The 24,488-nt window shown below is 43.2% G+C and overlaps 1 protein-coding gene across 2 annotated transcripts in view; it reads right to left on the reverse strand.

The window, feature by feature from the left end:
- The window catches only part of LIPA (lipase A, lysosomal acid type), a 41,117-nt gene extending 22,628 nt beyond the window's left edge, over positions 1-18,489 (reverse strand). The window contains exons 1-3 of one of the 2 annotated variants that reach the window (XM_055560260.1): positions 18,266-18,485; positions 14,523-14,634; positions 11,328-11,445 (exon numbers count right to left, since the gene is read on the reverse strand). In XM_055560260.1, coding sequence (XP_055416235.1) covers positions 11,328-11,445; positions 14,523-14,633 — 229 coding nt within the window. In that variant the 5' untranslated portion in view covers position 14,634; positions 18,266-18,485. Of the gene's footprint in view, positions 1-11,327; positions 11,446-14,522; positions 14,635-18,265 lie in introns of both variants that reach the window. The other variant, XM_055560261.1, reaches the window with a different exon arrangement.
- Positions 18,490-24,488: the final 5,999 nt, after the last annotated feature.

The raw sequence follows: 24,488 nt of genomic DNA on the forward strand, positions 1-24,488 counted from the left end.
CCTCAGCCAGACAGGACCCCAGAGGGCACTGTAAAAGCGCTGATCCACAGGGGTTTGGGGAACCACTGGCAGGGCGTGGTGCCTTATCTGATCTGGGCACAGAGGCGATATGAAGGACTTCCTTCAGGGGCGCATATCCTCGCAAGTGGGGCCAGCTCCCCTTCCTCCCAGAACGAAAGGGGCCTCCGAGGAAGAAGCCACAGAGAATATAACCCACTGGGCTTCCCATGCCCGTGACTCCAGGAGACATGATGGGCCACCAACAAACAGAAAATACTAACAAATCCAGGCCTGGAGTGGAAAATAGGTGCTAAACTGCTTGTCCCTTCCCTCTGACATTTAGTGAATACAAAACGGCAGCAGAACAGACAAGGGCACTGTGACAGGCCTACCCACCTGTCTGCCAGCTTCTCCTACCTGCTCCTACCTGGCTCCCATGAGATGGGGCAGGCGGAGGAAGGAAGGCACGATGTCATCTCTCCCAACCTGCCACCAGTCAAGGATTTGCTGGAAAAAGCAGTTTCTCTCTAGGAGGATTAAGCCTACTGTCATTCACATCTTCCAGTGAATTACTTTAATCAGATTGCTCTTCATCCTGCTGAGAGAAGCTAACTGAAGTAACGGCTAGCTATTACTGTGTACACAGGCGATTCTCCCAAGGTCCACGCATGCCAGCACCTGCAGCCTGGACTGTCTGAGCAACAGACCAACACAGCGGGACAAGGGCTGTCTTTCCTGAAGAGCCCTACTGTGAGTTTGTCCAAACTGGCCGTACGTGGGCTGCAGGCTGAGGAAAAGGCCTCCAGGCACCTTTAGCCCAGAGAGGGTGAGTGACTTTATCAGTTACCTACGTAGTCAGCACAGAGCCAGCAAAGAGATGCAGTCCCGTGATGGCCCTGATAAGGCCATACGTGGGTGGGAGCACAGAAGGGATTACTCAGGCTTCAAAAATGAATCTGCTGAGCCCACAGCCTCACAAGACAAAGATGACTGGGTGCCTGCGGAAGTTCCTCCCACCTCCCAAGGCACTGGCCTTCTCTACCAGGGCAGTGTCTGGACGGGCCTCCACCACACTGGAAACCGCTGTGAGAATTCAGCTGAGGTCCAATGAAGAACCGAAAGGAGGAGGTGGAGGAACAGATCACAAAGATCAGGACATTGGCATGAAACAGACTTTGGTTCTTACTGGGTATGAAGCCCTATAGGATTTACTCAATCTCTCTGGAATATAGATGTTCTTATCTAAAGTGGGGGATGACACAGTGGTTGATAAATAATAGTGACTCATAATAATAATAATAATAAATGTACTACTGTAATTAATTATTATTAGAACAGCTCTGTGAAGAAAGACAACATGAACGGGCATTCTTTGGCCACGGTAACATCATCTCAGTCACAGTAGGAGCACACTAAGAGTTGACTGGGTCAGGCACCATGCTAAACACGCTACATGCACCGTCTCAGACAAGAAACCACGCATCTTGCTGAGTTGGGGCAGCAGGCTACATGGTGGCCCATCAAAGATGTGTTGTTTAGTCGCCAAGTAGTGTCTGACTCTTTTGAGATCCCATGGACCATAGTCGGCCAGGCTCCTCTGTCCATGGGATTTTCTAGGCAAAAATATTGGAGTGGGTTGCCATTTCCTTCTCCAGGGGATCGTCCCAACCCAGGGATCAAACCCACATCTCCTGATTTGGCAGGTGGATTCTTTACCACTGAGCCACTGGGGAAACCCATTCCTAATTCCTGGAACCTGTGAACATGTTACCTCATGTGGCAAAAGGAACTTTGCAGATGTGATTAAGCATCTTAAGATGGGCTATCATCCTAGGTTATCCAGTAGCCCCAGTGCAACCACTAGGGTCCCTCTAAGAGGGTCAGAATGAGAGAGAAACTGGAAAATGCTATTGGCTTTGAGGATAGAGAATGGGGCAGGTAAGGTGGGTAGCTTCCCGATGCTGGAAAAGGCAAGAAAGGGATCTTTCCCAAGTGCCTCCAGCAGGCAGCCCTACCTTGATCTTAGGACTTGTGACCTGCAGAACAGTAAGATAAAAAAATCTGTGCTGTTTTAAGCCACTAAGTTTGTGGTGGTTTGTTACAGCAGCAATAGGAATTTAAGGAAATAGTTGGGTAATAGCTTTTACCCTCATTTTTCAGATAAGGACTCTGAGGTACAGTGTAGCTAAGTTATCTGTGCAGAATTACCCAGCTGGCAATCCCAGATCAGGACTCTCTGCAATCCCATGGACTGTGGCCTGCCAGGCTCCTCTGTCCATGGGGTTTTCCAGGCAAGAATACTGGAGTGGGTTCCCATTCCCTTCTCCAGGGGATCTTCCCAACCCAGAGACTGAACCCAGGTCTTCTGCATTACAGGCAGATTCTTTAAAGTCTGAGCCACTAGGGAAGTCGAGATCACTGCACTCACATTTCACAGTCGCCCTACTAGAAAGGTCATGACCCTCAGCAGGAAGGAATACAACAGTGCTAGGATCACAGAGAAAATACCCCGTCCTCAGGGCACCTCTCTCCCCAACAGTAGCCATGGTCACGATGATTGCTAAGCAACAGAAGGCAGAAACCATTCTGTCTCATTCACGGCAGCATCTGCGGCACCTGAGGCTGAGTCTGCCAAGCGGTGCTCACGGCAGGTAAATTTGATAAATAAATGCAATAGTGAAGGAATGAAGAAAGGAAAGGAAAGAAAAAAAAACAGTGCATACTCAAAGCTACGGATTTTCCAGTAGTCACATATGGATGTGACAGCTGGAACATAAAGAAGGCTGAGCTCTGAAGAAATGATGCTTTTGAATTGTGGTGCTGGAGAAGACTCTTGGTATTCTTTTGGACTGCAAGGAGATCAAGCTGGTCAATCCTAAATGAAATCAACCCTGAATATTAACTGGAAGGACAGTACCTGCAGCTCCAATACTTTGGCCACCTGAAGCGAAGAGCAAACTCATTGGAAAAGACCCTGATGGTGGGCATGACTGAAGGCAGGAGGGGAAAAGGGTGACAGAGGATGAGATGGTTAGACAGCATCACCAACTCAATGAACATGAATTTGAGCAAACTCCAGAAGATAGTGGAGGACAGGGAAGCCTGGCATGCTACAGTCCATGAGGTGGCAAAGAGTCAGACACAATTTTGCAACAGAACAACAACAACAAATTCACACACACACACAGATACATCATGTGCACTTTCCAGGGCACAGCCTTAATTAGAGCTTACTATGTACCCACGATGGCGCTAGACCATTTATGTTACACTTCCCGCGTTATAGATGGGGTCTCTGAGGCATAGAAAAAAAGAAATAATTTGCCCCAGGATGCAGATACAATTAGTATATGGTGGAGCTGGGAACCGTGTGATCACGTGACATTACAAGTGCCCATTATCTCCATGCCAAACTGCCTTTCTGCTTTCCATGCCCTTCTCTGTTACCACAGCCTGCCTTTAAACAGAGGTGCCATGCCTCTGAGCTCAGGAGGATCCTACCTCCCTGTGGTCATCATAAAGTGTAGATGCTTCGGTCAAGCCAGGCCCCAGGAGGACCAGGACTGTACTAACAGGCAGACTAAAGCCCTGGACTGGAGAGATTATCAAGTAATCAGAAAAGGTCTGGGCCCTCTGACAGCTCACAGTTCAGTGGGGAAGCCAGAGATTACAAGCACCATCACCCACATAAGTTATGCTAAGCTAAGTCGCTTCAGTCGTGTCCGACTCTGTGCGACCCCAGGGACGGCAGCCCACGAGGCTCCCCCGTCCCTGGGATTCTCCAGGCAAGAACACTGGAGTGGGTTGCCATTTCCTTCTCCAATGCATGAAAGTGAAAAGTGAGAGTGAAGTCGCTCAGTTGTGTCCGACTCTTAGTGACCCCATGGACTGCAGCCCACCAGGCTCCTCCGCTCATGGGACTTTCCAGGCAAGAGTACTGGAGTGGGGTGCCATTGCCTTCTCCGCACCCACGTAATACACTATTATTTATTGTCTTAACTGCTGTGAGGGAAACACACAGAGAGCTATGAGAATGTGTAGCCAGAGGCCTGACTGGGTGTGAGTGGCTGGGAAATTCCTCCCTGATACAACACTGAGGTTAACAGGAGGAAGACAGGGAGTACAGGGGAAGGAGGGGTGCTGAGCCAAGCATCTCCTCTTTCACTCTGACTCTCTGCTCCTGGCCACAATCTGCAAATACAAAAGAAACTGCTGTGCAGCTGACAGTGCCCTGCGGCACTCAGTTAGGCAGAGGGTCTGAACACAGCCCCACACCCACTGTGTCATCAAGGTCCAAGGGCACGGGCTCAGAGAGCTGGAGTCAACAAGTCCAGGCACTGAGTAATGGCCCTACGTCTTTCCAGTGCCACCCCGGGGGGAGGAGCTGCATCCTAGTTGATCAAGGCCTCTGTTTAGCTTGGCAGGGCACTGCATTTTGGAAATGGTTTCCTTAGGAATCACATATAAGAACAGAAAATTCAGAAATTGGATGGAAGCCTAAAACATATAACCAAAATTAATTAAACACACACACACACACACACACACACAGAGGCTGATGGCCTTTTCCTGCAAAACCTAACTCACAAGTCAGGCTGTGAATTTCCAATTATAACTCAAAAAGTACAATGGGCAACCCCTGAGGAGTTTTACCAAGGCAAAGTTCAGAGAGCCTGTTTCTTCAGGAAGACAATTACACTCCAGAATGCACTTCACTCATCAGGCCAGTAGAACCACCGCTTTTCAGATATGAATGTTTTCACTGCTGGCGCTTTATCTGATGACTGCTTTAGTTTACAGTTTATTATAAACGCAGTTAAGCAAGAAGTCTGCCTCACTGATATTGTTGCTATGTTACCTATTTGGGACAAGGCCTTTATTTCTGTGTTTTAGCCAAATAAAATAAATATTTTGACTCCCATAGATCCAACTTGCTCAGTACTTATTAAATACATAAGGTCACACACTCTGGCTCAAAGAATACTGAATTGGAATCAGACTGGCTGGGCCACTAGCCTTTGATGTAAAGCAAATTCCTTTCTCTCATTGAACCAAACTGTCCTGCCCAGTAAAATGAGGGTGCGCTGCTCTAGAACCCGGGTTCCCAAACCCTAGGATTTTACCTTGGAATCCACTAGGGAGTTATGTTAAAAATGCAAGCTCTCCAAATCCTCGGTTCGGGCAGGACTCTGAGATCCTTCCAGTGCCAGCATCCCATGACTTTCTGAAATAAGGCTCAGGAGATAAAAATATGACCACTTCCCTATGAAGGATGAATTTCTGAATTTCAATTCCCTTACAGAATTAGTGTAAAAGAGGGGGAGCTCAACACTTGAGAGAGAAGGTTATGTAACACAGAGAAACAGCCCACACATGCTCTACTGGTCACCAAGAGCTTTCTAAATACACATTTCAAGCCGCCTTACTCCTTGGAAGAAAAGTTATGACCAACCTAGATAGCATATTGAAAAGCAGAGACATTACTTTGCCAACAAAGGTCCATCTACTCAATGTTATGGTTTTTCCAGTGGTCATGTATGGATGCGAGAGTTGGACTGTGAAGAAGGCTGAGGGCCAAAGAATTGATGCTTTTGAACTTTGGTGTTCGAGAAGACTCCTGAGAGTCCCTTGGACTGCAAGGAGATCCAACCAGTCCATTCTAGAGGAGATCAGCCCTGGGATTTCTTTGGAAGGACAGATGCTGAAGCTGAAACTCTAGTACTCTGGCCACCTCATGTGAAGAGTTGACTCATTGGAAAAGACTCTGATGCTGGGAGGGATTGGGGGCAAGAGGAGAAGGGGACGACAGAGGATGAGATGGCATCACTGACTCAATGGACGTGAGTTTGAGTGAATTCCAGGAGATGGTGATGGACAGGGAGGCCTGGAGTGCTGCGATTCATGGGGTTGCAAAGAGTCGGACATGACTGAGCAACTGAACTGAACTGAATTAGTAGAGGTCTGACTAGACAGGTAAATGACTGTCTAAATCAGGGGATTCTCCACTGGGCTCATAAACTCTCTGCATGTGAATATAAAACCTGTGTGTGCACAAGCGTCTATTCTATTTGAGAGATCTACTTGAGAGAAGATCTGCTGCCTTCACCTCCCTCAGAATCCCAGTTCTGATGACTGCCAGATACACCTCTGAATGAGGCCAGCCACGCAGACAGTACGGCCATGCTGGTTGCTGTGAAGAATACAAAGGTGACAAAGACGCAGCTCCTCCTTCAAAAAGCGGCTGCGGAAGGGCCTGGGGGTCGGGGTAGAGAGAAGTACACACCTGAGTCAACCCCACAACAGAGTAAGGAAAGGACCTCAGGAGGTTTATCAGCAAGACGTTTGGGACTTCAGAGGAAGTGGTCTTCCTGCTCAAGCAACCAGGCAGAGTGGCCAATTAAGCCGGGTGGGGCTGCGAGGGTGGGGAAAAAAGTGTTTTTACGGATGTGTAGAAATGAAGATGGTAGGCACAGTGATCACCATTCCAACGGGTTGAGTCACCAGCTGAGGCCCAGAGAGAAATGAGCAAAAGGGGAATAACTCGTTTGGATTTGAGAGTGTGAAAGAGTGACTCTTTAATTCTTATAAACTGGTACAACTTAAACGATACCATTTGCAATTTGGCTATGGTGCCAATTTAAATCTGTGCCAATGAGAAATGTTTCTTAGACAATGGGTAAAGATCAAGCACTCCTCATAAACCAGATGAAAGAGATAGTCTATCCCATTCTACAGAAGAAGACACCATAGACATCCTATCCTATGACTGTAATCACTAACTTGGGGATTCATGAAGCTCTCTGCACATACCCAAGGTGAACTTCAAACCTCCACTGCTATACAAAATGAGGGTGAATAGTACAGACATCAGCCAGGACACAACATTAAGGAATAGTGTTATCTTTATTTATTAGAGTCATGAAGATTGTTGAATGGCAGTATCATATAATTATACTTGGGCTCTAAGAAGCTTAATCCTGCAGAACTACATGAAATGGATGAGAACAAGGAGGTTGGTAGAAAGGAAAGCAGTTGACATGGTAGAGGAATCATGCAGCCAAGGCCTGTGATAAAAATCTTTTGATGATCCCCAAGTGAGGCTCTACATAAAATCGGAGGGGGCCACTGAGACAGGATTGAAAGATGCTCACCACGCAGCTTTAACTAAGGTTCCACAAGGAATGTGGTATCTATAAAGTAATGGAGGTGACATTGGCAAGATGAAGAAGGGACAGGCTACCCACTGCAGTATTCTTGGGCTTCCCTGGGGGCTCAGACAGTAAACAATTTGCTTGCAATGCTGGAGACCTGGGTTAAATCCCTGAGTTGGGAAAATCCCCTGGAGGAGGGCATGGCAACCCACTCCAGAATTCTTGCCTGGAGAATCCCCATGGACAGAGGAGCCTGGCAGGCCACAGTCCATGAGGTTGCAAAGAGTCAGACACGACTGAGGGACTAAGCGCAGCACAGCACAACCCTAGTCCCCTCACAGAAACTCCCAACTTTGCAACCACCTATAGAAGGGTGTTAGCATCCCTGAACCCAGGGGTAAGGTGGTAGCATCACAACAGAACACAAAAACTGAGAAAAAAATGAACTACACTAAGAAGGGCAGGGGCTTCCCTGGTGGCTCAGTGGTAGAGAATCTGCATGTCAATGCAACAGGTTCAATCCCTGATCGGGGAATATCCCACATTCGGCAGGCAGGGCAACCAAGCCCGTGTGACACCATTACTGAGCCTCTGCTCTAGAGGCCTCGAGCCCCAACCACTGAGCCCACTCACCACAGACACCGAAGCCTGCCCCCCTGAGCCTGTGCTCAGAAAAAAGTGAAAGTGAAGGCCACTCAACTGTGTCTGACTCTTTGTGACACCATGGACTACACAGTCCATGGAATTCTCCAGGCCAGAATACTGGAGTGGGTAGCCTTTCCTTTCTCCAAGGGCTCTTCCCCACCCAGGGATCGAACCCACGTCTCCCACATTACAGGCAGATTCTTTACCAGCTGAGCCACAAGGGAAGCCCAAGAATACTGGAGTAGGTAGTCTATCCCTTCTCCAGGGTCTCCTGCATGGCAGGCGGACTCTTAACCAACTGAGCTATGAGGGAAGCCCACAAGCCACTGCAATGAGAAGCCTGTGAACCACAATTAGAGAGTAGCCCCTGCTCATCACAACTAGAGAAAAGCCCACACAGCAACAAAGAGCCTGGATGGTCAAAAATAAATTAAAAAAAAAATTATTTTTTAAAAAAAGAAGAGTAGGAAGAACAGCCTCACTTCATTCTTGATAAATGAATTATGTTTTAAAGGATCATGTAATGACTTATAAATAGTACAGATATATGGCATTATTTTCTTATGCATTAAGAGCATTAATCTCTTAAAAGATAAGCAGAATGAATAGCCCTATTCTTGTTTTGAAATTCTTTCTCTCTCTCAGATTCTGAGTTTATTTCAGCTGGCCAGGTAAGCAGTCACAAGAGCGTAAGGTAGGGTGGTGGCCTGGCAGAGAGGAAAAGGCTAAATGGAAGCCATGTAACATGGGAGCCTAGAGAGGACTTGTCAGCTCCTGGAGGATGGGAGTCAGGAGTGACTGTGCAGTTTCTAGTCCTGGTCATTAGGACAACGAGGGTGTTATTAACAGAAGAGGAAGTCAGGAGAGGAAGCGGCATGGATGAGCCAGCTTCCAAGTTGGGTGTGAAGGATTTTATGTATTCTTTCTGTCTATCTGGCTTAAATAAGCCAAACTAGCACCACTGACAACAATACTCCAGGATGGGAGTGAAGGACAGGGCAGAACCTCAGCTCCATGCTCAGCCGTGGACCAAGGAAACGCAAACCATCAGAGAAGGACCTATGCAGTTCTGAGGACAATTACAAACTCCTTTAGATAACAGACCACCTTCATAGATTGCTTCCAGACTTGTCTCTGAGCTTAGCTTATAGAAGGTGTTACATACTCATCACTGATTCTCTACAGGGAGGCCTCTGCAGAGCAGAGGAAAAGGGTGGGGACTTGATGCTATGACCAGACTTAGAGTGCCTTCAATCTGTTCCCTGTTCTGAAGACCAAAGATAGCCACTGCCCCAATCCACATACCCCCACCAAAAAAAAGAAAAGAAGAGATCTAACCCATATAACTAGGGAGCAATAAAGACTAACGGGGAACTTTGAGATCATCTCAGGCAATGGACTGTTTTTAAAAATGAAGAACCCAAGACCTACAGAGGTGAAAGCACAGAAGTACTTATGGGCAGACAGAATTCCCCCGTCTCTTCTTCCTATCACCTGAGAGCAAGTCAAGAAGGATGCTCACTTCCTAGGGTACAGCAATTTCATCTGCAGTGGTTAAGATAAATACCACAGGAAGGCACCTGGCACTATTTGCCTTGATTGCTACAGGACAGAAAAGCCTGGAGGAAGGAGGCACATTCTCTAAGCTTGTTTTCACTGAGGTTTCCTATATCTTTTAACAATGGCTCACATTAGTAATTATATTAGTCAACTAGCCACTTTTAAGGGAAACAGTATCAATAGATATCTTTCTTTATATTGAATCTGCAATCTGTATACAAAGTTCACTTTAAAAGTAAAACAGAGGAAGGAAATCAAGATCATATGTTCACTCTGAAATGTTTTGCATGTCTTGAGCAGAAGAAAAACAGAAGCCCTTGTTGTAACTCATTTTCGATTTTGTAACATACATTTAGCAGGATCTATAAATCATAAAACTCTCAAGAGTCAGAAATTAAATTTCAAAAAGAGCACTGGCTGTCTTCACCAGGTAACATCATCAAAAGACTCATTATGGCTAGAATTTATGGGAGAAAAACATCAGATTTTATTAAGAGAAAAATAGACAATGATATAAAGCTCAATTAACACAGAGGGCTTTTAAATTTACTTTGAATAAATATTTTCTACTCACATAAAATTTTGAAGAAGACACAGTTATCCATTTACCTTAATCTCACCTTAGTAGCCTAAGGAAAGTTTCTAAAAACAAAAAGTGTTAAAAAAAAAATCTGTATCTAGAGAGACAATTGACTAAGGATCAGATCCTTATTCTGATGTCTGTTCAGTGATTTCAAGAAGTCTATCTAGAAATTCTTCAATCTGCACTGGAAACCACAGTTTTGCTTGCGTTATGAGACAGAGAAAAAATATGCATATATTTTAAGCCAAAGCTATAAGAACTTTCAAGTATTCCTAATACGTGTAGTTACCAGAACAAGACCACATGGAAAGTAATTTAACAATATCTGGGTCTTCCCTGGTGGTTCTGATGGTAAAGTCTGCCTGCCAATGCAAGGAGACTTGGATTTGATCCCTGGGTTGGGAAGATCCCCTGGAGAAGGGAATGGCAACCCACTCCAGTATTCTTGCCTGGAGAATTCCATGGACAGAGGAGCCCTGAGGGCTATAGTCCATGGGGTCGCAAAGAGTCGGACATGACTGAGTGACTAAAATACACACATCAAAATCACAAATCCACATATCCTCTGACCCAAAAATTCTATTTCTGAAAGTGTATCTTATAAATAAACTTGCACACAAACAAGGTTATTTACAGCAGCAGTACTTGTTAATAGAAGAGTAGAAATAGTCCAAATGCCACTAAAAGAACACTTGCTAAATAAATCATGACAGTTATACAGTGGAATACTATGTATTGGTAGAGATGAATGATCAAGTACTCTTTGTACTATATGAAAAATACTCAAAACATTAAAAAAAAATTCAAGAAACAAAAATGTGCATTATATGCCACATTCTAAATTAAAAGGCAAGCAGGGAAAATAATGTTTGTTTCTAAAGAGACTTTTTTAGAGATAAATTTAAAATAAAGAAATTTTGGAAGGATACATAAAAAAACTGGGGAGGTAGAGAATGAAATAGGAGGGAGGTATTTTACTGTGTAGCTTTTCATTCTCTTCAATTTTTGAACTATGTGACATTACCTACTCAAAAAATTAAGTAATCTTCAAATAGCAAGAGCTATCTACTTAATGTTCAAATCACTTTATTAAATAAAATGCTTCCTTATAACAATGAGATATTTTAGCATATTCTCAAACAAACCTGACCTTTGAATCTTTAAGTGAAAATGAAATTAGATGATTCTTGTCCTTGCTTCTTTAAAAGAAGTGTTTTCATATATCTTGCATAAATGTAATATGTTGAGTACTTTGATCTAAAAGACAATCCCATTTCAATGTTTTCATGTTAAATCTGAACTTGTGACTGATATAAAAACCAGCCAAATTCCAGCAATGCAATTAGATTTTCAGAACTTTCCTATCTCAACACTGAAGATACCCATACCTTTGTCAGAACGGTTTTTCCTCCCATGGGGAATTCGGTTAAGGCAGAGAATATACCCATCCGCTGTCACAACCAGGTGTTCCTCACTAGGGAATCCCCAGTGAGAGATAATTTCACTCTGTGGAGCAAAGGAGAAGACAAAATGTCAATTACCAAGTTTTATTTAAGAAATTATTACTGAAATTTTAGTCTGCTCTATCTAGTAGCCAATCTCCATCACAAGAGTAAATCCTCCCCTTGTTTCACCCCTGCATTCTACTCACAGATGCTTACTTAAACCTTGGATTCACCATTCTAACACGTTCTGCACCAACTGTGCCTTATTTTACCGTAGCTTTGGGCTTCTTTGGTTCCATCCTGGCTCCCAGGCACAAATAACCACTTCTTTCTTTCTTTTCTAAATATGCCAGTTAATTCTGTAATCTACAGTTTTCCTTGTTTCAAGAGACCCTATCCTGGGAAATGAAGGATAAAAATATTAATCTGTTTTTAATCAGTGGACCAATAAATCTACACTAGAATGTCAAGGTAAAGTTGAACAAGATAAAATGATACAGACCCAAAGCAAATCACTATCTTGTACATCTTAAACTAATTCAATGCTATATGTCCATTACATTTCAATAAAACCAGGGGAAAGATGAAAAGGAATAATGATCAAATTCACATAAGGAAAGATCCATGGGGCAATTAGGTTTTCTTTCCTTTTTTTTTTTATTGAGGGAATGCTCGAACTACTGCACAATTGCACTCATCTCACACACTAGCAAAGTAATGCTCAAAATTCTCCAAGCCAGGCTTCAACAGTATATGAACCATGAAGTTCCAGATGTTCAAGCTGAGTTTAGAAAAGGCAAAGGAACCAGAGATCAAATTGCCAATATCCACTGGATCATCAAAAAAGCAAAAGAGGTCCAGAAAAGCATCTACTTCTGCTTTATTGACTATGCCAAAGCCTTTGACTGTGTGGATCACAATAAACTGTGGAAAATTCTGACCACTTGACCTGCCTCCTGAGAAATCTGTATGCAGGTCAAGAAGCAACAGTTAGAACTGGACATGGAACAATAGACTGGTTCCAAGTAGGGAAAGGAGTACATCAAGGTTGTATATTGTCACCTTGCTTATTTAACTTACATGCAGAGTACATCACGAGAAACACCAGACTGGATGAAGCACAAGCTGGGATCAAGATTGCCAGGAGAAATATCAATAACCTCAGATATGCAGATGACACCACCCTTTTGGCAGAAAGCGAAGAAGAACTAAAGAGACTCTTGATGAAAGTGAAAGAGGAGAGTGAAAAAGTTGGCTTAAAGCTCAACATTCAGAAAACGAAGATCATGGCATCTGGTCTGATCACTTCATGGCAAATAGATGGGGAAACAGTGGAAACAGTGGCTGATCTCATTTTTCTGGGCTCCAGAATCGCTGCAGATGGTGACTGCAGCCATGAAATTAAAAGACACTCTTTGGAAGAAAAGTTACGAGCAACTTAGACAGCATTTTAAAAAGCAGAGGCATTACTTTGCCGACAAAGGTCTGGCTAGTTAAAGCTACGGTTTTTCCAGTAGTCATGTATGGATGTGAGGGTTGAACTATAAAGAAAGCTGAGTGCCAAAGAATTGATGCTTTTGAACTATGGTGTTGGAGAAGACTCTTGAGAGTCCATTGGACTGCAAGGAGATCCAACCAGTCCATCCTAAAGGAAATCAGTCCTGAATATTCATTGTAAGGACTGATGCTGAGGCTGAAACTCCAATACTTTGGCCACCTGATGGGAAGAACTGACTCATTTGAAAAGCCCCTGATGCTGGGAAAGATTGAAGGTGGGAGGAGAAGGGGACAACAGAGGATGAGATAGTTGGATGGCATCACTGACTCAATGGACATGAGTTTGAGTAAACTCAGGGCGTTGGTGGTGAACAGGGAGGCCTGGCATGCTGTGGTTCATGGGGTTGCAAAGAGTCAGACACGACTGAGCGACTGAACTGAACTGATAGTTGATGTTTAGTATAAGTTTCAGATATACAACACACTGATTCATAATTTTTAAAGGTTAAATTCCATGTATAGTTATTATAAAATATTGTCTATATTCCCTGTGCTGTACAATATATCCTTGAAGCTTCTTTATTTTACATATAGCAGTTTGTACCACTTAATCCATTAAGCAGTTGTTAATCAGGAGCTCAGCGGCATACAGCTAACTCAGTTATCCAGAAGACAATGTAAATAAGTGCTTGTGATTCTCTCTACCACAAACACTTGAAAGGATTTAAGTTTATCATTCTTACAGAAAAAATTAAAAAAGAAAAATGCTTTTAATTTTAAAAAACCTTAAAAAGAAAAAATCAGGAACAAGGGATAAAATGCAACCTTAAGACCCTGATAACAGGTTGCACTCTCTTGACTGACTATAAATTTATCAAAATCTCCAAAGCTGCCTGGTTCTTCAGTTGTGTCACTGTTTTAAACCTGATGTTTTCTGTAGCAATCTATACTTTCCTGATATTTTATGCCTAAATCAAGTGTCTCCAGATTTAACTGTGTACTTAAGATTAATAACTTTGAAATGTTTTCATTACTTGAGGGATTATATTTTTATTTGTTCTAACAAAATTGTTTTCAGATACTTTGATTTTTGTACTGAACAAGAGGAGAAGGGGACGACAGAGGATGAGATGGCTGGATGGCATCACTGACTCGATGGATATAAGTCTGAGTGAACTCCGGGAATTGGTGATGGACAGGGAGGCCTGGCGTGCTGCGATTCATGGGGTCGCCAAGAGTCGGACATGACTGAGTGACTGATTGATCTGATCTGATCTGATGAACACTGGTAATCTGTCCTTGTTCAACACCTTCAGTATTAACATTCTTTGGAAGTTTTAACACTTTTTTATTGTTGTTTAAACAAAATCAGTGAGATTTAAAAATGAAATGAATGTCTAAAAATATCACTTATCTTATTAAGAAGTATATCATTTCATCAGTAAAAAGAGGTTTGTAAAATACACATTACCTAGTGGGTAAAGTCCAGCTAACTGAACTGGAGATTCAGAGAACATGAAAAACATAACGAGATATAAAGAGAATGGAGTTTGTAGCTTCATGTAGCTATGTAACTGGATTTCAGAAAATAACATTGATCACAGATGCGTTTTAAGAAGCAGATGCCTTTAAGAAACTTACCACATTCATATTTGTTTCAGGATCCACAGGTGTCTGCTTCCATCCAGATGCCTGGGAAGGCAGGGTCCCAAGGACCAAAGAGACCAGCAAACCCCAGAGCCACATTTTCATTCTGTATAAAACAGTCTGTTGTTATTTGCCCACACCAATTTTACTACACAAAATTACACTGGTAAATAATGCTCCCATACAAGGTTCTGAACCAGTTTACGTCAGGTAAAAGTTAGGCAAAGGACAAATAGGGAACAAATGACTCAAGCCACACCTCAAAGAAAAAATTCAGGAATTCTTTTTAACTAGGAAACCTCCCACCCACCACCCTCAGTTAATTTGTGACACATGGAGCCCAGAACACCCATCCACCTGCTCACCACAAAGTTAAACATAATGTTTCTGGAGCAAGAGCGAAAGAGAGAACTATACGTTAAGAAAAGGGAAGATCCCCAAAATTCCAGAGCCTGTTAACCTCCCACCTTTTCCTCTCTAACTGTGATTCAAATGTTCTGAAGTTCAGCTGATACGAGCTCCTATTCTCGCTAGTTATTCACTTCCCTTCTTGCACAAAGTTACACCTTAGGATTTGAATTTGTCACCCAAGGGGAAAAAAGTGAAATGAAAAAAATAAGAGAGCATGCAGAAGAAATAGAAGGAAAGAAGATTGCCCCTCTCTGCTTCTGAGACCCTCTCCAGGGATCAGTTCTAACAGCGATGGCACAAAATCCCAGCACAGCAAAGACCTTGGGGATGGATATTAAAGGCAAAATGAAGTGACTCTTGCAAGGACACGCTGATGATTAGAGGCAAAAGTGGGACTACAGCCCCAGCCTCCCATATATTTTAAAATAAATATAGTCCCTTAAAGATATGAATGACGGCAGATGAATGGACAAGGAAGTTGTGACACATATACACAATGGAATGTTACTCAGCTATAAAAAGGAACACATTTGAGTCAGTTCTAATGAGGTGGGTGAAACTGGAGCCTATTATACAGACTCAGAAAGAGAAACACCAATACTGTATATTAGCATAAATATGGAATTTAGAAAGACGCTAACAGTGACCCTATATGCAAGACAGAAAGACACACAGATGTAAAGAACAGACTTTTGGACTATGTGGGAGAAGGAGAGGGTGGGATGATTTGAGAGAATAACACAGAAACATGTATATTACCATATGTAAGACCAGTGCAAGTTTCGTGCATGAAGCAGGGCACTCAAAGCCAGTGCTCTGGGACAACCCAGAAGGATGGGTAGGGAGGAAGGTGGGAGGGGGATTCATGATGGGGAGACACACGTGTACCTGTGGCTGATTCATGTCTATGTATGGCAAAAATCATCACAATACTGTAAAGCAATTATTCTCCAACTAAAATAAATAAATTAATATTTTTAAAAGATATGGACGAGTGTATCCCAATACAAAGACTTGTATAAAGATGTTCATAACAGCTCTATGGGCAATAGCCAAACATGAGAAAAACCCAAATGCCCTGAATGGGTGAATGGATCAATATATTATGATATATACATACTATTCAGCAATAAAAAGGAATGCACATAAATAACATGGATGAACTGCAAAATAATCCTGGTGATTGAAAGTCCATAGTCCCAAGCACATGATGGGTGCCGTTGCTCAGTCGTGTCCAACTCTTTTCGGCCCCATGGACTATAGCCCGTCAGGCTTCTCTGCCCATGGAATTTTCCAGGCAAGAATACTGGAGTGGTTTGCCATTTCCTACTTCAGGGGATCTTTCTGACCCAGGGATTGAACCTGCATCTCTTGTGTCTCCTGCATTGGCAGGTGGATTCTTTACAAAGCCAGATCAAATAAATAGATATGATTTCATTTCCATAAAACTCTAGAAAATGCAACCTAATCTCTATTGACAGAAAGTAGATAAATGGCTGCCTGGGGAAATGAGGGGCAGGAAGCATTGCAAAGGGGTACCCAATGCACAAGGAATCTTTTGGGGGTAACGGACAGGTTAATGACATTGAACAATCATAGTTTCACATGTATAAACATATCAAAATGCATAAAATGTACATTCTAAACATGTCCGGCTAGTATTGTATGTCAGTAATTCAACAGAGCTGTTTTTAAGATGGGCTTAAACCCAGTATTCCACAAGTCTTAAGAAATTGGTTCTCAGATGATTGCAAAAGTCAACTAGCTCCCGTCTGCTGATGCATCTCCTGCTGGTGATGGAGTGATTTCTCCCAGAAGTGGTGAACCTGCAATTTCTAGACAGGAACAGATATTATCTTGAATCTGTACAGGCAAAGTCACAAGTTTGCATTTCTTTATGGTGGTTAGGAAGGGCTGTACAGTTCAGGTCTACCTTTATCATAAATACAACCTTCCGAAAGCCCATTATTACTAGGGAATACCAAGTAGATTGAAAAAGAAAAGTAAAAGTTTGTAACCACAGTTTCAAATAGTTAACACCTCCGGTGGCAGCTGCTTTTCCACTCAGTGCCAATGCTCCCGGATCTGGGGCTGCTGCTGCTGCTAAGTCGCTTCAGTCGTATCCGACTCTGTGCGACCCCATAGACGGCAGCCCACCAGGCCCCGCGGTCCCTGGGATTCTCCAGGCAAGAACACTGGAGTGGGTTGCCATTTCCTTCTCTAATGCAGGAAGGTGAAAAGGGAAAGTGAAGTCGCTCAGTCGTGTCCGACCTCCAGGGACCCCATGGACTGCAGCCTACCAGGCTCCTCTGTACATGGGATTATCCAGGCAAGAGTACTGGAGTAGGTTGCCATTGCCTTGGCAGCTGTCTACAAAGAAAGCTCCAGAAGGATAATACCTGAAGCTACTCAACTAGAAAAATCATCCAACTGATTTTTCCCTCCAACAAAACACTGGACAGTTTCTCAACCTATCAGTCAAGTAACTGTCATAGGATGATGACCAAGAAGTTCAAGGAGAAAAAGCCTCCTCCAAGATGGATTCCGTGGGCTCTGCAACTTTATCTCAATTCTTTTGGTATTGTTAACAGCCCAACTAAATACTTGTCTGTCTTCATTTTACACCAGCCTGAGGGCAGAGCCAGTCTCTGGGTCAACTCTGAACCCCCACGACCCAGCAAAGGGTGGACACAGAACAGATTCTGAAAAACAGGATTGGGGCAGTCCAGAGTTCAGTAGCTGAAGAAAAGATAAGCTCCAAAGCAGCTTGTTATTCAGCTAACAATAAGAACAACACTAGTAATTTTGACTCCCATTTAAGCTCTTGCTATGCTCCAGATTTCGCAGGCAGCGCTTCGGTCCTACGACGTTCATTACGCCTCTAACAACTCTCTGCAGTACCGTTAAATCCTTTTTCCAGGAAACTGAGGCTCACCCAGGTTTATTACTGGAAGCAAAATGTCCAGTGGTTAAATAGTATCGCCGGGATATTCACCAGGACAGGTATCAAGCCGTTCCTTGACCATGCCTTTGGCTAAAAAGTAAGCGAGGTCTGGGGGCTGCCTGGCGGAGCTAATGCGAGTAAAGGACGAGGAGGAAGTAGGGGAACTGGGAATCAGAAATCCCGGGTGTCGCTGCAGCGCAGGGAAGGACGGGCAACTTTAGAAGTTGCCCGTCCTCGGGTGCTCCGCGAACCAGCGCAGAGGGGTCCTGCAGAGGTTCACAGGCGGTGAGACTGAGCACCCGGCAGAGTGCGGGGCCCTCGGAGCCCGAGGAGGAAGGCCGATGCTGCGGAACCCTAACAGTGCCGCAGGGCCGGCACTCACCTGCAGCCGTCCTCCCGGGCCGCTGTCGAGAGCCGCAGTGCCTGCTCGAGAGGCTGGGGCGGCCGCAGGGAACCTGGAGGAGGCGGAGCCTTGCTGGACCCGGGGCCCGCGCCCGCACCAGGCTCAGGCTCTAGCGCTCCCAATCAGATCAGCCGCCGCCGGGAAGTGCAGCGGAGACTCGGCTTCCGAGCGGGCTCTCGGCTCCCGCAGAGCATGCGCCATGGGCGCGCTCGAGCGCTGCGGCGTCCCGCAGCCGGCTCCCGGGCGGAGCGGATCACCAGCTCCACCCACTGGCCGCGCCGGCCGGGTCTGGTAGGCTGCGTGGGCTCCACCGCAGGAGCTCCTGCAGAGCCACTAAGCTCCGCGCCTGGCACAGAGAACGTGGGCTCTGTAGATGTAATTACATGCTACTTATGAATCCCTCAGCGGCGTGCCTGAGGCAGGGCAATCTTGCTGTACATTTTATTTTTATTACTAAAATGCCTAGCGGATAAAGAGTTTACCTACAATGCGGGAGAACAGTGTTCGATCCCTGGCTTGGGAAGATCCCCTGGAGAAGGAAATGGCAACCCACTCCAGTATTCTTGCCTGGAGAATTCCACGGACAGAGGAGCCTGGTGGGCTACAGTCCACGGGGTCACAAAGAGTCGGACACGACTGAGTGACTAACGCTTTAACTTTTGAAGATACTAGGGGTATAGCAGCCAAACAAGAGCCGTCTTCTCCTGCTTACATTCTAATGGGAAGAGACATCATGAATAAATATAAAAATGAAGTAGTGAAAATGCCATGATGAACAATAAAGAGATAATGAAGGTGGGTGCTATGTTACGTTTAAAGTAATCAGGAAAGGACCCTCTGATGACACTTCGAGCACAAACAAAAAGAAGGTGATTTCGAACCATGTGGATACTGGGAAGGAGCATTCTGAGATGAGAGGATAGCAAGTGCAAAGGTCCAGAGGCAGGAATATTCTTAGTGGTGTCTAATAAGCGGAATTTGGTCAGTGTCGCTGGAACAGAAAGTGGGAGGTGGAGAGCAGTAGATCATGATGTCCTAGAGGTAATTGGGGGCCTTGGGGACCAATTGGAATGACTCTATTACTTCTTACCAAGAAGGGAAGCCATTGGAAGGTGTTCAGGAAAAAGCAACATAACTTTGTCGGCCATATCGTTTGTAACTATTGCCACCTGTTCCATAGATTGTCCTTTTATTTTGTCAGTGATATCCTTTGCTGTGCAAAAGCTTTTAAGTTTAATTAGGTCCCGTTTTTAAGTTTTGTTTCCTTTGCTTCAGGAGAAAGATCACATATATAAAATATAATTATAATGTTATATATATTGCTGTGATTTTATGTCCAAGAATCTTCTGCCTATGTTCTCTTCTAGGGGTTTATGGTTTCAGGTCTTACATTTAGGTCTTTAAACCACTTTGGGTTTATTTTTGTATATGATATGAAGGAAATGTCCTAATCTCATTGTTTTGCCTGTAACTGTTCAGTTTTCTCAGCACCACATGTTGAAGAAACTGTCTTTTCTCCATTGTATGTTCCTGCTTTCTTTGTCATAAATAAATTGGCCATAGGTGTCTGGGTTTATTTCTGGTCTCCCTATTCCATTTCCTCTTAATAGTTTAACTCTTAAGCAGACCATTTTTCACTTTATCACAAAGAAGGGGATGGTTGAGTCAAGCTGAAGGAAATAGGGAGCTTGCCCTGTCAATATCAGAGCAGCAGAGCATACCAGCTAGAGATTCAGAGGATGGCAGGGATGGGGGTAAGGATGGGGGAGCCCATCATTTATGTATGTGAAGTGAAGTGAAAGTCACTCAGTCGTGTCTGACTCTTTGTGACCACATGGACTATACAGTCCATGGAATTCTCCAGGCCAGATTACTGGAGTGGGTAGCCTTTCCCTTCTCCAGGGGATCTTCCCCATCCAGGGATCGAACCCAGGTCTCCCACATTGCAGGCAGATTCTTTACCAGCTGAGCCACAAGGGAAGCCCAAGAATACTGGAGTGAGTAGCCTATCCCTTCTCCAGGGTCTCCTGCATTGCAGGCAGATTCTTTACCAACTGAGCTATGAGGGAAGATTGTATTCCCATCTTCAAGAGATGGAAATATACAGCTTTGATGTACTCCTTTCCCAATTCGTAAACAGTCTGTTGTTCCATGTCTGGTTCTAACTGTTGCTTCTTGACGTGCATAAAGATTACTCAGGAGGCAGCTAAGGTGGTCTGGTGGTCCCATCTCTTAAAGATTGATTCCCATCTCTGTGAAGAACTGATTCATTGGAAAAGACCCTGATGCTGGGAAAGATTGAAGGCAGGAGGAGACGGGGATGACAGAGGATGGCATCGCTGACTTGATGGACACGAATTGAGCAAGCTCTGGGAGTTGGTGATGAACAGGGAAGCCTTATGTATATATGGTCACATAAATCCTTCTGAGAACTTTGGCTTTTATGAATTTGAAAACGTTCTTGTTCTAATATTGGTTATTATTGAGTTTGCAGTTGTTCTATAAAACACATGATATTTTTAAGCAATGAAATTGTGCTGATGTCTTTAACAATTTGTCTGCAGCTTCTTCAATACCCCCTGTCACAGTATAATCCACAAATTTCTGTTGGAGTTCTGTAACATATTATCATTTTTTAAATGATTCATGGTTCAAAGCAAAAACCAGACAAATGAAAAAAGGCAATATTAAAGTGGACAGTAGGCAATTACATTTTTTGTCTGTACCATTCATTTCATTATAGAGAAAGAATCTTCCAAACCAGAGAAGAACTAGGCTAAATCCCTGGGATCTTCAGGAGAAAAGGAGTGAAATGGAGCAGACTGAGACCTGAATAAAGGCTACAGTGGTCAGCAGTCCTGAATTCTTCCACAAGATCCTGGTTAACTGTAAACCCTGGGAATATGGAAATCAGTGTCAATTCTAAGTGCCAATCAGTTCCAGACAAGCCAATCTCACAATTACACTCATGAAATTTGTCTTTTCAAGTATTGCAGAATTTATTTGCACTTTATAGAAAGCACAGATCTGAATATAGTTAAGGAAGCAACTATAGACAGAACTAGCAGATGCAGCGTTAGCTTTAAGAGATGATCTGATGGCTTTTTCCTTATTTGTGCAAGTGACTTTCTAGAATCTCTTACTCTCCACCTCCTCCTCCAACCCTTCCCTATGTGAGTCAGAACTCAGCTGTTAGAGCAGAGAATTAAAGGCTGTGTCCTTGCCTCAAATTTCGAAGAAAAAAAAAAAAATATATATATATATATAGAGAGAGAGAGAGAGAGGGAGAGAGAGAAAAAACTTTTGTATATTATCACCATCAATCATGTTGGGTACAACAGAAGAAGGCAGATGCCTCAAGGGAGTGGAAGAGTGACCAGGTCATGACTTGTGGTGTTTGGCTACTGATGTCTCATAAGTTGCAAGTCCTCAAACATCTGTTCTGCTCAGACTTGTAAGAGTTCAGTAGTTAATGAGAAAGGTCTCAACATTAGCGGACTGAGAAAGCAGGGAAGGAACTGTGTTATTATAGCTTTATGTTACCTTGAGCAGAAGATAAGTCCATAAAACATTCTGACTCAAGTCTGTCTCAGCTTCAATTTTCTGTTTCTGTTTCTAGAGAGGTCCTATCGAATGACCTCGTGAATCTGTTCCAGATAAAGAGTTGTCTATAAAATGCTCTATGATTCAATGTCCATGCGTGTCACAAGCTCTGTAAATTGCTCTGAAAACCAGTGTGAGAATTACTTTGCTATAATTACTTCTGACACCGAGATTGCTGAACTTCAGAGCGCATCTTGATCGCCATGCAGCATGCTTTACAGACATCTCTACAGCTAAAGAGGAAAATAAGAATGGAGAATAAGATGCAGGTGGCCAGGAATATGCAACTTAAAACACCTTAGTTTGTAACCATCAACCTTACTCCTACAGATGATCTCTTTTTATACAGTCTTCAGCTTTCCTGTTCCTGAGGTATATGCCCCAAGTGCTCTATGTCAGCTTTTTAAAAACAGAGATCACACCTTGCATCAGTTTGGATTCTAACTAGGACACTTAAAATGGGATGTTTGAGAGAGCTGATTTACAAAGGGGCAATTTAACTGTGGTTGGATAGGGGAATCACAAGATGGCACAGTTGTTAGCCATCCCTAGGCCCAAAGAGATGAGATGGTTACTGGAAAATGGAAGGAAAGAGTCTCATAGAAGCCTCCGTGAAAGGAACAGAATCCTTCTTCAGAATGACACAGCCCTTAGCCTCTCAGCAGGGAGAGAAATAAACCCTGTACCATCACCATCTCCCTCCCTTCAGTCTTCTGCAAAGCATTCCCCGTTGACAAACCCAGCCAGTAGCTGGAGGATCAAGGATCCTGTTAATATAGTCCATTCCATAATCTTCCCACTTTACAAGGCTGGATGGAAAAGGATGAACAGTGGAGCCAGAGAGGGAAATTCAACATAATGTTCACATGATCTTTCTATATTCTATATTGGCAAAGTAGGAGGAAGTCCAGAATTGTGGTCAGGAGTGCAGACTAAGGGGTCAGACCACTCAAGTTCAAGCCAATATCAGCAATTTGTTAGCTGTACAAATTTGGGCAAGATTTTTAACTTCTTTTTCTCAGTTTTTTCACCTGTAAAATAAAATTAGAAGGGTCTAAGACCATTTCAAAGTTAAGACAGGATAATATGTGTAAAGCACTTATAATTGGTCTGGCATATAGCACTCAATAAATGCTAGTTCATTGTTTTTTTTTTTAATGTTTTCTTACAGTAAATGCCTTTCTATAAATTCAATTTATCTAATTATTAATGGCTTTTAGTTATCATATAGGTTCAATGTATTTCCACTTGTGTGTATAGCATCTAACCCTATTCTCTGCATACATAATTTTATGAAACTGGGCTCAGACCACATATATTATTTGTCTGCTTTATTTCCACTTAATATTGAAAATCTTTCTATGTCATTCAACATTTTAAAAATCATTTTTAGTGGCTACATGTATGATACTGTTATTTGGAGTCACAATAATTTACTAACAAATCTCCTTTGTTGTATGTTGAAGTTATTTTTAAAAACCAATATCACCTACTTATCCATGGTAATTCCATTAGCATAAAGTCTCTGAAATAAAACTTGTAGATCTAACATAGGCTCTCCTTTAAGAATTTTTTCATTCTAATAAATATTTTATAATTCTTTTAACATTGTTCAAAGGTGCTGACATATTAGATAAAGAAATCTTTGGTAACATAAGTGTTACCTTCTCTGGAGACAGCCATACAATCCTTTAAGATGACATGAAAGTGTGTATAAGTGAGACTGACGTTTCTGTAGCCTAGATGTTTCCCCCTCTTGGGGAAAATTTAAAATGACATATTGGCAATATGACAGTTCAACTGTAGCTTTTGAAAATATTTTCTTGCCAAATGTTAACATCCAATAAATGAATATATTCCTTGTTAGATCAAAGAACTCAACACAGGAAAAATACAAGCTTGGGTATTCCCTTCACCTCCATTCATCATCTAAGACTTTTCCGATACCCTTGGCTGCTTCAGGAAAATATGATCACCTAGAATGATCCTTCACCTCTTCACCTCTACCTCCTACTGGAAGTACTCCTTATTCCCAATGAGATGCAAGATAACAGTCTTCCTAAGGGAAGGCAGAACGAGGAAACATATTTGTTAAGCATGTCTTATGAGTGTCTTCCTAAGTACCTCACATCCAGTATTTCAATAACCCCTTGCAAATATGCATACAATTATCTAGACTGCTCACTTCTTTATGCAGAAAAGAAGGATGCTATCTACGTCTTTCTAATTCATCTTAGGTGACACCCGGCATAACTAAGTATTTTACTGAGAGATAAGTAGTAAGTATTGGACTTAACTTGCTTTCATTTGGCTTACAGTAAAAAAGAAAATACTCTATTAAAAGCAGTACTCAGAACTTCCTTGGGTGGCTCAGTGGTAAAGAATCCGCCTCTTAATGCAGGAGACACAGGTTCAATCCTTGATCAGGGAAGATTCCACGTGCCACGGAACAACTAAGCCTGTGCGCTACAACTATTGAGCCTGTGCTCTGGAGCCCAGGAGCTGCAACTACTGAGCCTTTGCTCTGAAACTGCTGAAGCCTGTGCACCCTAGAGCCTGTACTCAGCAGCAAGAGAAGCCACACATCAAAATTACAGAG

This window comes from Bubalus kerabau, chromosome 22 (genome assembly GCF_029407905.1).
Source record: "Bubalus kerabau isolate K-KA32 ecotype Philippines breed swamp buffalo chromosome 22, PCC_UOA_SB_1v2, whole genome shotgun sequence".
Lineage (NCBI taxonomy): Eukaryota > Metazoa > Chordata > Mammalia > Artiodactyla > Bovidae > Bubalus > Bubalus kerabau.